The sequence below is a fragment of the Nipponia nippon genome, unplaced genomic scaffold, assembly GCF_047370975.1.
Source record: "Nipponia nippon isolate SJK-2023a ecotype South Korea unplaced genomic scaffold, ASM4737097v1 scaffold_11, whole genome shotgun sequence".
In the NCBI taxonomy this organism is placed as follows: Eukaryota; Metazoa; Chordata; class Aves; order Pelecaniformes; family Threskiornithidae; genus Nipponia; species Nipponia nippon.
In genome coordinates, this window is record NW_028262302.1 from 18770360 (window position 1) to 18783327 (window position 12968).

Consider the following 12968-nt stretch of genomic DNA (forward strand, 5'->3'; position numbering starts at 1 on the left):
AGGCAGAGACTGCCATATCACTGATCATTCTTGCCCAACTAACATCGAACATTAATGCAAACAGCTCATAAGCTCAACAGATACAGATGTGCATTTGAATAATTTTAGTTTATCTTTGCAGGTATTGAATTTACTGTCGGAAATTGAGAACTGTTAGCCAACAGTGTCATAACAGAAGGCTTTGCAGACTACAGTCTACGAGCTAGCTGTTCAGCAATAGGTACTCCAATGCTGTTGTATCCAGCTCACTTGAGTTTTTTCAGCATTAAGCTCCAAACAAGTTCTGGAATATCATTTTGGTAGTGAAAAAGGAAACAAATTTAGTTGTAGATATAGTGGTGATTTGAGGGGTGGGAGACACAGTGGGAAGTTTAAACAACAACTATCTATTCTAGGTACTGAATAAGTTTTTTATGACATAGAAAAAAAGACTTGAAGGCTTTTCCACCAAGGCTGATTTTCAGAAATGGGAAAACTTCCTTGAAACTTGATAAGTGCCTGCTTATTCTTGGGAAGTCAGCATTTTGGAAATTTCACAAGCATCCTCTCAAGAGTATTACACAGGGGTATAAATGTGCTACTGTATTTCCCAAATCAGGCAAAGGAGCAGAAGTGCATGTTTTATTTACTCTCTGTAGAAAGATAGCAATGGTATCTCAAAGCAAATGCATCTGCTTGCTAATACCAAATAGTATTCGTTCCCCTGAGACCCCAGTCACAACTGAATATTATGAACTACCCTCTCAATAAGATTTTCCAATCAATTTTGCATCTACCTTTTAATATTTTTCCCCATATTTTCCTGGCTTGCTTATGAGAATATCATGAGAGATTGTTTTAAAGCCAAGATTTATGGCATCTGCTGCTTCTTTCTTATCCACAAGATGTGTTTTCCTGTCATCTGAAACTCCTGGCGCTGAAGAGTTTCATCTGAGAAGGTCAAATTTAAGCCCCTTTGCAAAGAGGAAATCATTGAAACAAATGTCTGAGCTAGTCTGTGAAAATGCCATTTTTTAGAGCTTTATGAAAAAATACGTATTTTATAAATACAAAACAGCTTCCCAAATAGGGTCCTTCTTCTCCTTATCAGACCTGAGGTCAAAGCCAGCAGTTCCTGATATTCTGAGACATGAGTAATGGTGTTGGGGCAGGTAGGCTTCATTTCTAAGGCCCACATTTAGTATAACACCCTCCCATCCATCCTGTAACTCATAAAAGTTTCTGCTCTTGAAATTTTGGTCTCAAAGTTTTAATGCCACAGTTTCTGATGTGAGACTAAAACCCGCAGAGCACCAAGACCTACAGAGAAAACAGAGTATTCAAGTGCAGCTTTGGCAGAATAATGTAATACTGATTCCCTCTTTTCTGTCCTCAAAATGCATGCTGTGCTAGGTTCTTATTAAGAAGTGAACTTTTATTTTACTCAGGTTAGACATTAGAGCACGGTGGGGAGAGGAGCAAGGTTACATCTATGTTTCTATTAATTGCATGCAGTACGTCAGTTAGCAGAATTTTAATAGAGCCAAAAACCTTAGAATGAGTGGGGCAAAAATATCGGTCACTCATAAGTGAAAATAAATCAGAGCAACCTCTGGCTCTGGGCAGTGCCTTACACTTGAATCTTCAATTGTTAGAATTCAGAGATTTTCACTGTGTTGACCAGGCAAAATGGTTGTGTTAATTATTGCATATGTCTGTGGGAGAGAGTCACTGCATGCTGAGGTCTTCTGCTTCTATGATATACCAAAGCCATGCTATGGCAGGGAAAAAAAAAAAAAAAAACATTTTGTAAATATGACAAACACAGGCTGCTGGCTGAAGGAAGAAATTAAAAATGGGTTGAAACACCTTTAAAATCTTTTGTCATGCATTACACAGAAAGGCTTTTAGACCAAACCTGGGCCAGAGAAGAAAGATCTATTGGTCTTTTCTACCTCTTGCTCTTTTGCCTTCCCATGTCTGGCTCTGCAGTTTTCAAGCATCTCTGCTGACGGTAATTGTTATAAGACTGTTGTAGCTTCCATTACTCTGAAAGTACCATTTCTTTCTAAAGGCACCCAAAGATAGACAGTGCAATTGAGAAGTGATTTTCAAACTCAAAGGAAGGGGAAAAGTCATGTTAACAAAAATCGCTGGAAAAGGAACACTAAACATTTTTGATTGCCAATGTTGCTTTCCTGTGGCTGGTGCCAAGAAATATCGAAATCAATGTGAACTGCATGGACTCAGCATTTTTCTCTGGCTGAGTAGCTGGCCTCTGAAGGCAAACAGTAGATTTGGCTGGAAAATGGTTTTGTGCTCTGGTTGGAGCCCTGAATCCTGTGCAGAAATTCACCATTATAATAACATCTGTTCCTTTATCCAAACATCTCCCTCCTGACTCACTCGCTGCTCCCCTTCTTCTCCAAAAACTTGGGGGAGGTTGGGGGGGGTGTGGGTGTGAGCAGGGAGGGAGGACAACCCAAGTACAAACACTAACTTCAAAAATTACAGACTTTATGATGACATACTTAATTTCATTGAAAACACATTCTTTTTATTGTCAAGCAGCTCAGACTGTTTTATCCTGTCTTGAATAAATAGCTTACTCTTTTGAGTACTGGCTTATAGATATCTATGCTCTGCAAAGAAGATTTTGATCTAATTTGTATTTGATGAGCTGAGAAGCTGTAAATGACCATATGCGTCATCTTGGGAACATTGTAGCTTTATGCGCTGTGTTCGACTAGACGAAGGATCCATTAGTGACCCAACGGAGGTGTTTTAGAGCAGGCAAGGAGAACTCTCTAAACACCATCTGCTCATACTGTTGCTTGTAAAATGATGTCACATCTGCTGCTCTAAAAACATTATGCTGATCTCTCCTATGGTACACGGCTGCTGCACTCCTCTTAGCAGAGGGAAAAGGAGTCAATGCCACATTATTGGGACAAGAGGTGTTAAGTTAACTATAGATGAAATTGCACATGGCCTTCTTGGCTTCCCATGTCTTGTGACTGTACCATATGTGTCACAAACAAAATGAAGGAGAAGATTCAGCACTCTATATTTAACTGATAAAGCTGGGTAAATACTTGGACTGTTAGTCTTTGCTGAGCTCCACCTTGCCCCAGCTTGGCTGCTGCTGCTAAGACTACTACTATGTGCTTCAAACCTAACACAGCTAGGTCCTCTCAGAGATTGAGGAGATATTTAAGATAGCCTGATCAGTGGAAACTGAGGTTTGTCTTTGATTTCAGATGGAGTGAGGGTCAGAAAGCACTACCATTTCTTTTGGCCATCAGATTTTATAGCTTAGAGTATTTGGCTGCCTAACACCTATGAGGTGTTATAAAGATAATTTACCTACCCTGGAAGCTCCAAGTGTACACATCTGCATACATTTGCGATACTACTCATTGCTACTGCACCCACAGTGACAATTCCATAATAGTGGTGTATAGAATTAGAAAAACAGTCAGTGTTGGTATCATAAGGAGAGAGGTTATAATGATGCAATAGGAATCCTTGGAAGTACTGAGGAACTGCAGCCCCAATTGACTAAAGATATGGTACTCTGTTTTTCACACCCAAATTCAGTTGTTTTGACCTGTGATTCTTATACAGTATTACCAGACACAGAGATTGTTTTCAGGGATCTGCAAATGAAGAAAAAATAACAGAGTGAGGCTGTTATGGTTTATATCGCTAGCAGCTCAGTGGCTATGCTCACTTCGTATGATAATGAGTTTAAAGCTAATAAGTCTGAAAATTGCGATATTTGTCTGATGTCTCTAAATGGTGAAAAGAAGTGACCAATATCTTCTCTCAATCAAGTTTTTGGTAAAGGAACTAAGCTATGTATTATAATATCTATTTTGACAAAACATTTATAGCCTACTGACAACCTGATGGTCACCTCCAGTTTGCAAGGCAGAGGGAAACAAAACTCTAAGCAGTGTCATGCAAGATAGCTTGGCAAGAGGGGGGCCAGGATGCCAGGAAAGGTGGCCATGTGGCATGTTCCTGTGCCATATGAGTCTCATATGAGGCCTTAATGATATGATCTGTAATGTGCATGTCATGTGCTAAAGAACTGAAGCACCTGATATAGTCCTCTTTCTTACCTTCCTCTGGTAACCTTGAGTTACCAGAGCTGTGGATCAGAGCTTCACTATTTCTGCTATTGAGGGTAGTTCTACATTGTCCTGCCTGCCTGAAAGAGCAGGAACAGACCAGAAAATAGGACACTGGAAGGCTTTTCAAGCCTGTATTCTGCTGCTGGCTTGATCACTGACCTGGGCAAATCACTTCATCTCTTTGCGCTTCTGGTGCCACCTCTTACTATTTCTCTTTTCGTGTATTGCATGCATGAGTCAGTGAAATAATAGATACTTTCCATTATAATGTATTTGAACCCAAATCTTACTTGTAAACGCTGTACTGTAAATGGAAATGAAAGATTTGGCATTCATCCAAGAACAACGCAATTGCCTTTTTTACAGCATGGTGGCAGGCTGGAAGGGCTGAAAGAGGACTGAAAGCCTTCTTGTATAAAAGAGCTTTGGCCTAGAGCAACAAAAATTACTATGTTGTCTTCTCTTGCAGTGAGATTCTGCTGTTAGAACTCGCGTGCCCTAGAAAATGAGTTTCTTTATAAATGGAAGCTTAGCTGCATTTTCTACTGTTATGGCATTCTACCACAGCCTTTGCAGGACACTTACTCTGCCTCAGATTCCTTCATGCCTGGGAAGTTCAGGTGTGTGAGGCTATAATTTCTAAAGATGCCTCTGCACCTTCAGAGAGCTGTCCCCATGCTAAGGCATTCTTCTTGCAAGAGAACCTGTAATGAACAGCAGGAATCCTCATGCATAACAGATAGCAGAAAGAGCAGAAATTAGTACCACTTCCCTTGTTTGTGTTAATGTCTATGACACTTTACCTCAGTAGGCTACCTATAGGGTTTCTTAAGAATTAAACAGCCTACCTGATTAGATATATACATCATCAGGAATTGAATCTTCTCAATATCCTATATAAATGTCTACACTGGTCATATTTCTTCTTTACAATAATTATTGTAATATTAATTTCTCGTGAGAGGAATGAAAAGGGGTGTTATTCTAGCTTGTGCTTCATTCGCCTGCATTTTATAAGGATGCAAGCCTTTGTAACAGGTATTTGTCCCCTTCTGTCTAGAGGGCTATAGAAATTAAATACCATAGGGCATATGTTGACTGAAATCAGAGCGAGAATGAATACTTTGTTTTCAGATAATTTTGCTAGGGCTACAGGAGGGAATTGAATTGCTTATATGGAGCCAAAGTTTGGCCCTTTAGACTAAATCACACAGGAGGCAGCATGACTGCGTCAGTGACTCTCCAGGTGCCTTGTCCAGACAGGTGGCTGTAGCATCAACCTGACCTGGGTGGTGAGACTAGTGCAATTCATTTGAGAGATGAAAGACAGATGGAGATGTGAGACAAGCAGGGATGCAGTTAGCTTGGTAGCTGCAGTATGTCAAATATTGAAGAAACCCTGAAGCTCATGCCAAACCAAGCTGAGAAGCCCACCTAATGTGTTGCCACACAGACACATCACTCTGGGTTCAGAAAGAGTCTGTGTTCATGCAATGATGCTGTCTAGGTTATAAACAATTGTTGTTGGCTCTGCCTTCATTGGTGCAGCTTTGCATGGGTGCAGCTAAATTCTTGTCAGACATGGCTCCATAAGCATGGTTAGTTCCTATGGAGCAAGGCCATGTTTCTGCCCTCTTACCACCTGCTCAATTCAGGCATATTTTATAGCATCTGAAGTCTTAACTTCCAAAATGTTTTGCAGAAATGTCATTATCCCAACCCAAGCTTGTTTTTTAAGACATTCTCTGCACCAAATTGGAATTGCTAGCAGAGGGGATATTGCAGCTGACTAAGTAATTTGTATTGATCAGGCTTGACCTTGCTTATTCTGTGTAATGAGATAATGTCATGGCATTAGGTGGCAAGTGCACAATTCCTTAGGTTATGTATACATATAGTTGCAATGATGAGGTCAATAATTAAGTGTTTCTAAGACCTCTTGCACACAGAATGTGTACTACTGATAGTTTCTCGTAAGATGGAAAGATACATGTCTTCTAAGAAAGAAACAGGGCTGCTTTCCTGTGATTGAAAATAATCCATGCCTAATATTGTGTTATATGGTCCCTTGTGCAGGCAAAAGTAGATACGTAAAGACAAGATCTAGTTGGAAAGTTGATCCTCATTCACGTATGACTAAAGTTAACTGAAATGTAATATTCAGGTTGATTCAAATCTCAAGATGCTGTACACTTACTCAGGTCTGAAGTCAGTCTCCTGTACGATTATTTAAGAACTAAATTTTTACCCATAGTTTCCTCCTGGAACAATAGCAGTGGTATCCAAAGCTTTCCTGAAGGCATTGGTTACTTGGAACAAATATATTTAAGATAAAATGTGTATTAAAAGACACATACAAGTCTCCTCTCATGCATGGCTTTCTTTGAAACATACCCTGGATCTGAGGAAAATACATACTGTTTGGACCCATCCACATTTCTCTCTGTGTTGATCTGTCCTTTGACAGACTCTTACAAGAACGTCTTCCCAGTTCTAAGAAACTTTCCATTGTGTACAACCCTTTTCAGACTTTTCCTGCATTTTTCAGCCTACTGAACTGGTCATTTCATTTCAGCCTGGAAGTATGATGTGGTCTCGAGTTGCACACCCTCCTCTACATTGGTGTGGATTCAGAGGCTTGCTTTCATCTAGTTAAATCATTTTGCTTTCCTGCTTATTTATCCAGTGTCTCCAAATTTAGATCGATACATAGAAATGAGAAATAATTTCATCCTGCTGGCCAGGTTACTAAAATATTTAGACCATAGCAATGTCATGTCTATTGTATTTGGTAATTGCTTTCTACCTATCAGAATTCCCTTTAACTCCAGTCACTAAATGGAACACCCTTTTGATACTGCTAGCTGTCTGGTAATTTCTCCGCATAGATCTACAGTGAAGGTGGTTTCTTTGTGAGATTTCATTTCAGTGGCAGCTGTTTGCAAACCAATAAATACTTGCAGAAATGTTCCTGAACATTTTGACCAGTTCTCAAAAGTCTGAGAGTTGAAAATCACTTTTGTGGGTCTGGATCCAATATAGACACATCAAATGGAGTGCAGACACAGTTGCGGACACCTCAGGGGTCTTCAGAAAACATGACAGACAGGAGGCAATGTCACAGAATTCCTCTTCTAAGCCACATTTTTTTAATTAGATGCATTTTTCCTAACCTCAAACTTTCAAGCATGTTCTTTCATGCTCTTCAAGATGTGTTGTTATACCTCTGCTATCCTGTTTTTATATCTAAGTCAATGTAACCAGATCCATTTCTTTCTCTTGAAGATTATCTTCTGCATATGAATAATAACTTGGCAACTAAAACATGAAACAGTTTTAGGCAATGTTCTAGATGCGTATTCAAATGAACATTACATAACCAAGTACTTTTTAAATATCTGTACAATAACGGCACCCAAGACTGTCTGTACAGTTACCCTTTTGCTTCTTACTAGGCATGCTTCAGGTGAGGACTTGCACTAAATAAATTGCATTGAAGTCAATTTTTTTTCATGTAGAAGACATGAATCTGTAGATGTGGCTGAACGTGTTTTGCTTTTGTTTTTTCCCTGCCACTCCTTTCTTTTCTCATGTTGAGCTCTGCAGTCTGAGGCATTGTTTGTTGAGGTAAAATGCTTGGTAACTACTGTGTTTAATTTCAATTACTAGATTTAGAGCAGGCTGATGCTTAAATTGGAGTAGACCGATGCCTACATTAACGGAGTGGAATTACAGAGCACTCGGGAGTGTTTAGTCAGTTAGTACTTGATTGGTTGGACGTTCCAATCTGTACAGTATGAGCAAGTCCACTGGAAAAGGTGCTCTGACAGATGGCTAATTGAAATGTGAAAAAAGTGTATCCTGCCACGGGCTCAGGCTGGAGCCTCCTGAACCCTTTGCAGGACAGCTCCCATTGAGGACCTGTGACACAGCACAGTGTGCAAATTCTCTCTGTGTTTCATTATCTTTCACCTCTTCTCCCTCCATCCATCTTTGATAGGTAATAATTAAAACATCCAAGGACACCCTATAAAATCCTAAGCTTGGGTTGCTGAAGACTGCATGAAATTCTTAAGACTGGGATGTTCTCCCACTTGCTAGTGTCTTCTGTGAAAACAGACAACCTTTTGTTTCTTTGTTTTTAAATTTGAATAGACTTTTTAAAGAATAATGCAGCTGTAGCAGCTCCCATTTTAACAACACCTGTGTACATGCGTATAGTCTTAAGCAACAGTTCCTGGGCCTTTATTGTTTTAGCAGGATTACAATTACTGCTCTAGAGACATAATAGCATAATGTGTCAGTTCAAGGTTTGTCAGCTCAGAATTTCTGACAATGCCATGCAAGCAAAGAACAACAATTTCCCTTTGCCCCCCTCCATAGGCTTAAATACCTCTTCCTCAACCAAACAATCTCATAAGAAAAAATTAAAAGCATAAATATTTTTGGCCAGACCATAGAGGAAAGCTTCAGCCTTTTTTTCTTTCTTTTTCAGTTCTTAAGGGTTTTTTTTTTCAGAAAAATCAGGAAAGAAATTGTCAGTCTAGATGTATTAACTCCAGACTCACAAACCTTAGCAATATTTTCAGGATGTCAGAGCTCTTGCTAGTACTTAAACATGCTAAGTGAGCATGCCTGTTTAGTGTAGAGATACCTGAGCAAGTTCTAAGCTAGTGAGCTAGACTACGTGAACAGTCTGTCACAGTACCCTCTTCACCCTTTTCTGAGGGTGCCTTGACTGCTCATAGCTGACCTGGTCATATATATGCTTCATGGCAGTGCAGGAATACCTTTCTTGCTTGATCTCATACAGTCTTCCTTTAAGACACCAAACTAAAAGGAATCCTGTTGTATCCTGTCTTGTTGTCTAGTTGTGTCCTGTCTTTCCTTCCTCCCATACCTCCTAGAGCTGGTTTGTTCAGCTACTAAAAATAAACCCTCCATGTTTGTTCCACCCTGGAGAAAAGTTTGTGTACGCAGTAAGAGCCCACCCAGGAAGACAGAAACACTTCTCAAATAGTCACATTAATGCACAAGTACTTGTCACATACCACCCAAAGAAGTGATTTGAGAGAGAGCTCACCATACTTGTACTTCTAGGCAGAGACGCAGATTTTGTGGCTGGCATTTCTTTGCTTTGAGAAATCATAATTTCTACAGGCAAGCCAGATCTTGTTCTGCATGAGGCACCATTATCAAACGACCTGAGAGAGGGACTTGTATCCAGGGACAAGGATTTCTCTAATTTGTGTGTTCGTGCTCCAACCACAATGTCGGCACTTCTCAGACTCTCTAAGTCTACTTCTTGATGGGTTTTCCCATCTAGAATGTTCTCTTTCCAGCTTTCAGGAGACTTTCTCTTAATATGCAAGTCATCTAGGCTTCTCACACTGGATGGAAAAGTATTTTTCAGTTTAGCAGCTCGGTATGCCCTCAGGCTCATGGGATCAAGCACTCTGAAAGTAACTTCATTAATAAATTGAGAGAATTTGAGTTTAGCTTCTATTTTTTCTTCCACAACAGACAATGAACTTGATGATCCTTGACTCACCAAGCTCAAATCAGATGCAGAGGAACTGCTTTTCTTGTGAGTCTTCTGCCTCTGGAGCTTTTGGCTTGCATTTCCCGCTTCTGCTGGATATAGAGAAGAGTGCTCCAGTCCGTGGATTTTTTCACCCCCTTTCTGACAGTGCTTTGATCGATGGGGTCGATAGACTTCATCCTTATTTTTGCTTTTAACAAAGCTTTTAGCTTCTGACCTTGTGCTACCCTGTAACTCAAAGCTGTCCTCACTGGAGCTGCAGAGTTTTGAGTAACTGCTCATCGTCAAATCTCCAGCACGTTTCCTCTCCGCTTCAGTTCCTACTTCTGGTACACATGCGATGGTGGATGCACTGCATGCTCTTTCTTCAGTCACCCTGCCAACCCCCTCTTGCTTGGCTGGTCTTCCAGGCACAGCACCCTCTGGCTTAACAGGGGAAATGGAGCCCTTTGACAGCGACTCCATTTATTTTTGTGTCTGTATGTCAGCTGGCATCAGTGAAAGTGGCATTCCCATAAATCCTTCTCTATCTCGTAAGACAACAGGCATGACTTTGAAAGGCATAACAGTGCAGCCACCACATTTTATCCCATATGCATCCCAAATTATGCATATGTTTCATAATTAGATCAATAGCACATTCTCCTCATTTTAATTAGCCATACTAATGAACACAATCTATAGGACATGCAAATTTTCCAGAGTATTGAGTGCTTAGTGGATGAGCATGGGCTTTCATTGATCCAAAGCAGCATATGATATATTCCTGTCTGTTGAACTGGAAACCGAACTACCATGATGTAGATCAATTCTCACTAAGTAAAGTCTGGGGTGGTTCTGTTTCAGGGCTTTTTAAAATCCGATAGTAGAGAAGGTCATGCTATATTGTCCTAATGCTACTAGTGTTTGCTGTTCTATTAGAAAGCTTAGTGACAGATCTGCTAGACCCAGAAAGACAAAAAGAGAATGTGATTCTCACTTTCTACCTGCTTGTTCTTGCCATAATTTTAATTCTAAAATAATTTTTAAAGGTTTGAATCCAAAGTGAGGTGCAATATTTCAGCATTGTAAATGAGTCTCGTGTAGTAATGATGGGTTCTTCCAGTACCTTACATGTGAAGCTCTTCTCATTCTTTACTGTCTTTATAGACAGGCAAGTCTGAACTGTGAAGTGCAGAATTTCTATTTTTGCTTTGTATATGTGGGAACCTAAAGGCTAGTTTAAGTGAGCTTAAGGGCTATAGTCTGACTTTATAATCAGCATGGAAGTTTCGAGTATCCTGATGATGTGCTGCCACAGGAACTGACCAGAGAATGAACTGACTGATAAACTCAAAAGGGTTTTTTTGCATCTCCTTACGTTAGCATAAGGGTGAAAGCAAGTCATTTAACCCTTTCTGTCTGATGGGAATCAGACTCTGCTTACATCACTGTCATTGACACCACCATGGCTTTATGACTGATGAAACGCAGCAGGTGGAGAAAGAAAAGAGAAGCGAATCACAAGCAGAAACCTGAGTGACCTCCCTTAAATATTTGGGCAGGGTGACATGAGGAGGATCCCTGGAAGGGATTGAGAAGTAGGAGAAGGTGGCAAGGAAGGGGAAAAAAGTCAGTGAAGAGCATATTTAAAAGTGTCATACATAGCTGACAGGTCAGTGGCAGCTTGGGTTGAAATGTAGCTCCATGAGCTTTTGAAGTGGACATTGTATTTAAGTCCCTCATTACAAGTCACTTTGCCCACTGCACAGAATTTATTGTCTCCACATTGGTAATTCCAGGACTTATTTAAATCATAGTTCATAAAAGCTTCTGAAGTGTTGCAAATCTCTCAAATTAACGTAGGAAGTGCATTAATTTTGCAAATAACGGGGGGACAATAAGATCCTTTTAACACATCAGAAATCAATTGCTTTTACTGGAATTACTTTCTGAAATGCTTCCATATTTTCTATGGGACCGCACCATTCCATTGCATGATAAAAACATTATCCTGATCACAGAAACACTGTGGCTTAAAATGCATAAATCCTGTTCACACTGTCTTGTTTTAGGTGAATTTATTCCTCTCTCACTTGAATGTGAATGATGAGAGTTTAAAGGGCTGGCGAATGCTTTCTATTGTCAACGGAGAGTTTCATGACCTTTTCAATGCAGTCAGGGAAAAACACAGCACTACTCTTTTCTTGTAAAGCCAGAATTTAGGACTTTTTCAGTATGTCCTAATACAGACTTCTGCAAACTTATGGTTACTCATTGAAGCAAACAGATTTCCCCAAAGAGGTAGGGTCTATGCTAATGCATCTCAGGTCTTTTGCCTTCCAGGATCCATTAGAGCTTGGCAAAGTGTGAGTTCTGCAATTTTAATGGACTTTATTAATATGTCGGTTTCAGAAATAGAGCAAGCCTCATTGTTGAGCCAGAATCTGTAATGGCTTGTACATATTTGGAGAAGAGCTTTTTTATTCATGAGGGATTGGGGGTCATTTGTGCATGAACAAAGCTATGTTAACTACAAGCACAAATTCAGCTATCCATTGCATATGTGCAAATTTTAAGGTGTGAATCTGACAGAAGTCTGTGGTACAGGCAACAAAAATGGCTCATGTATTTATCCTCTGCTGTCAGGAATGAGCCCATTTGTTCTGAAATATGTCATCTGTGTAGCAGTCAAATATAATTTTTAAAAAAATAAGAAAAATATCATGTTGTAGGTTATAAGTAACCTAGATAAGGTATATAACACTTGTGGGGGTTTTGTACTGCTTATACTGCCGCTGATCTTTCTTCAGATGATTTCTGCCTAATGAATTTAAGCATATGACAGACATATCAAATTATTAGTAAAAAAAAATTAAGCCACAGCTGCAAAATTACAAATAAGTCTTCTTACCTGAATGATATAGATCTTTTCACATCAATGCCTGTAAACCTTGATTGGAATAGATGTTATCAAAGTTTATAGTCGCAATAACTATTCAGTGGTCTGTCTTAAATAAATTCACCAAAATATTCTCTAGAGACTACCCGAATCACAGAAATTATTTCCACTAGTCACATGTACAAATAGAGAAGCTGAATATTAAACCAAAATATGCTTAAGAATCTGGATGTTTGAGACAGAACTCTTTTATAATGATTTGATGTTCATGATTTATTTTTCATATGTTAAGTGACTTACTTTTTAAAGTGTAAAATTATTTTGCCTTATATATCTAAATCTCTTCGAAGACATTGCTGATAAAGAGAATTTCTCATTCCAGTGCAAGCAGGTATGTCTGTGAATAGCAATGCATTGCTGCAGTAGT

At 39.5% G+C, this 12968-nt stretch overlaps 1 protein-coding gene across 1 annotated transcript in view; it reads right to left on the reverse strand.

Moving 5' to 3' along the window:
• The window catches only part of BEGAIN (brain enriched guanylate kinase associated), a 156483-nt gene extending 146358 nt beyond the window's left edge, over positions 1 to 10125 (reverse strand). Inside the window, exon 1 of the mRNA XM_087747692.1 lies at positions 9202 to 10125. Coding sequence (XP_087603818.1) covers positions 9202 to 10125 — 924 coding nt within the window. The remainder of the gene's footprint in view (positions 1 to 9201) is intronic.
• Positions 10126 to 12968: the final 2843 nt, after the last annotated feature.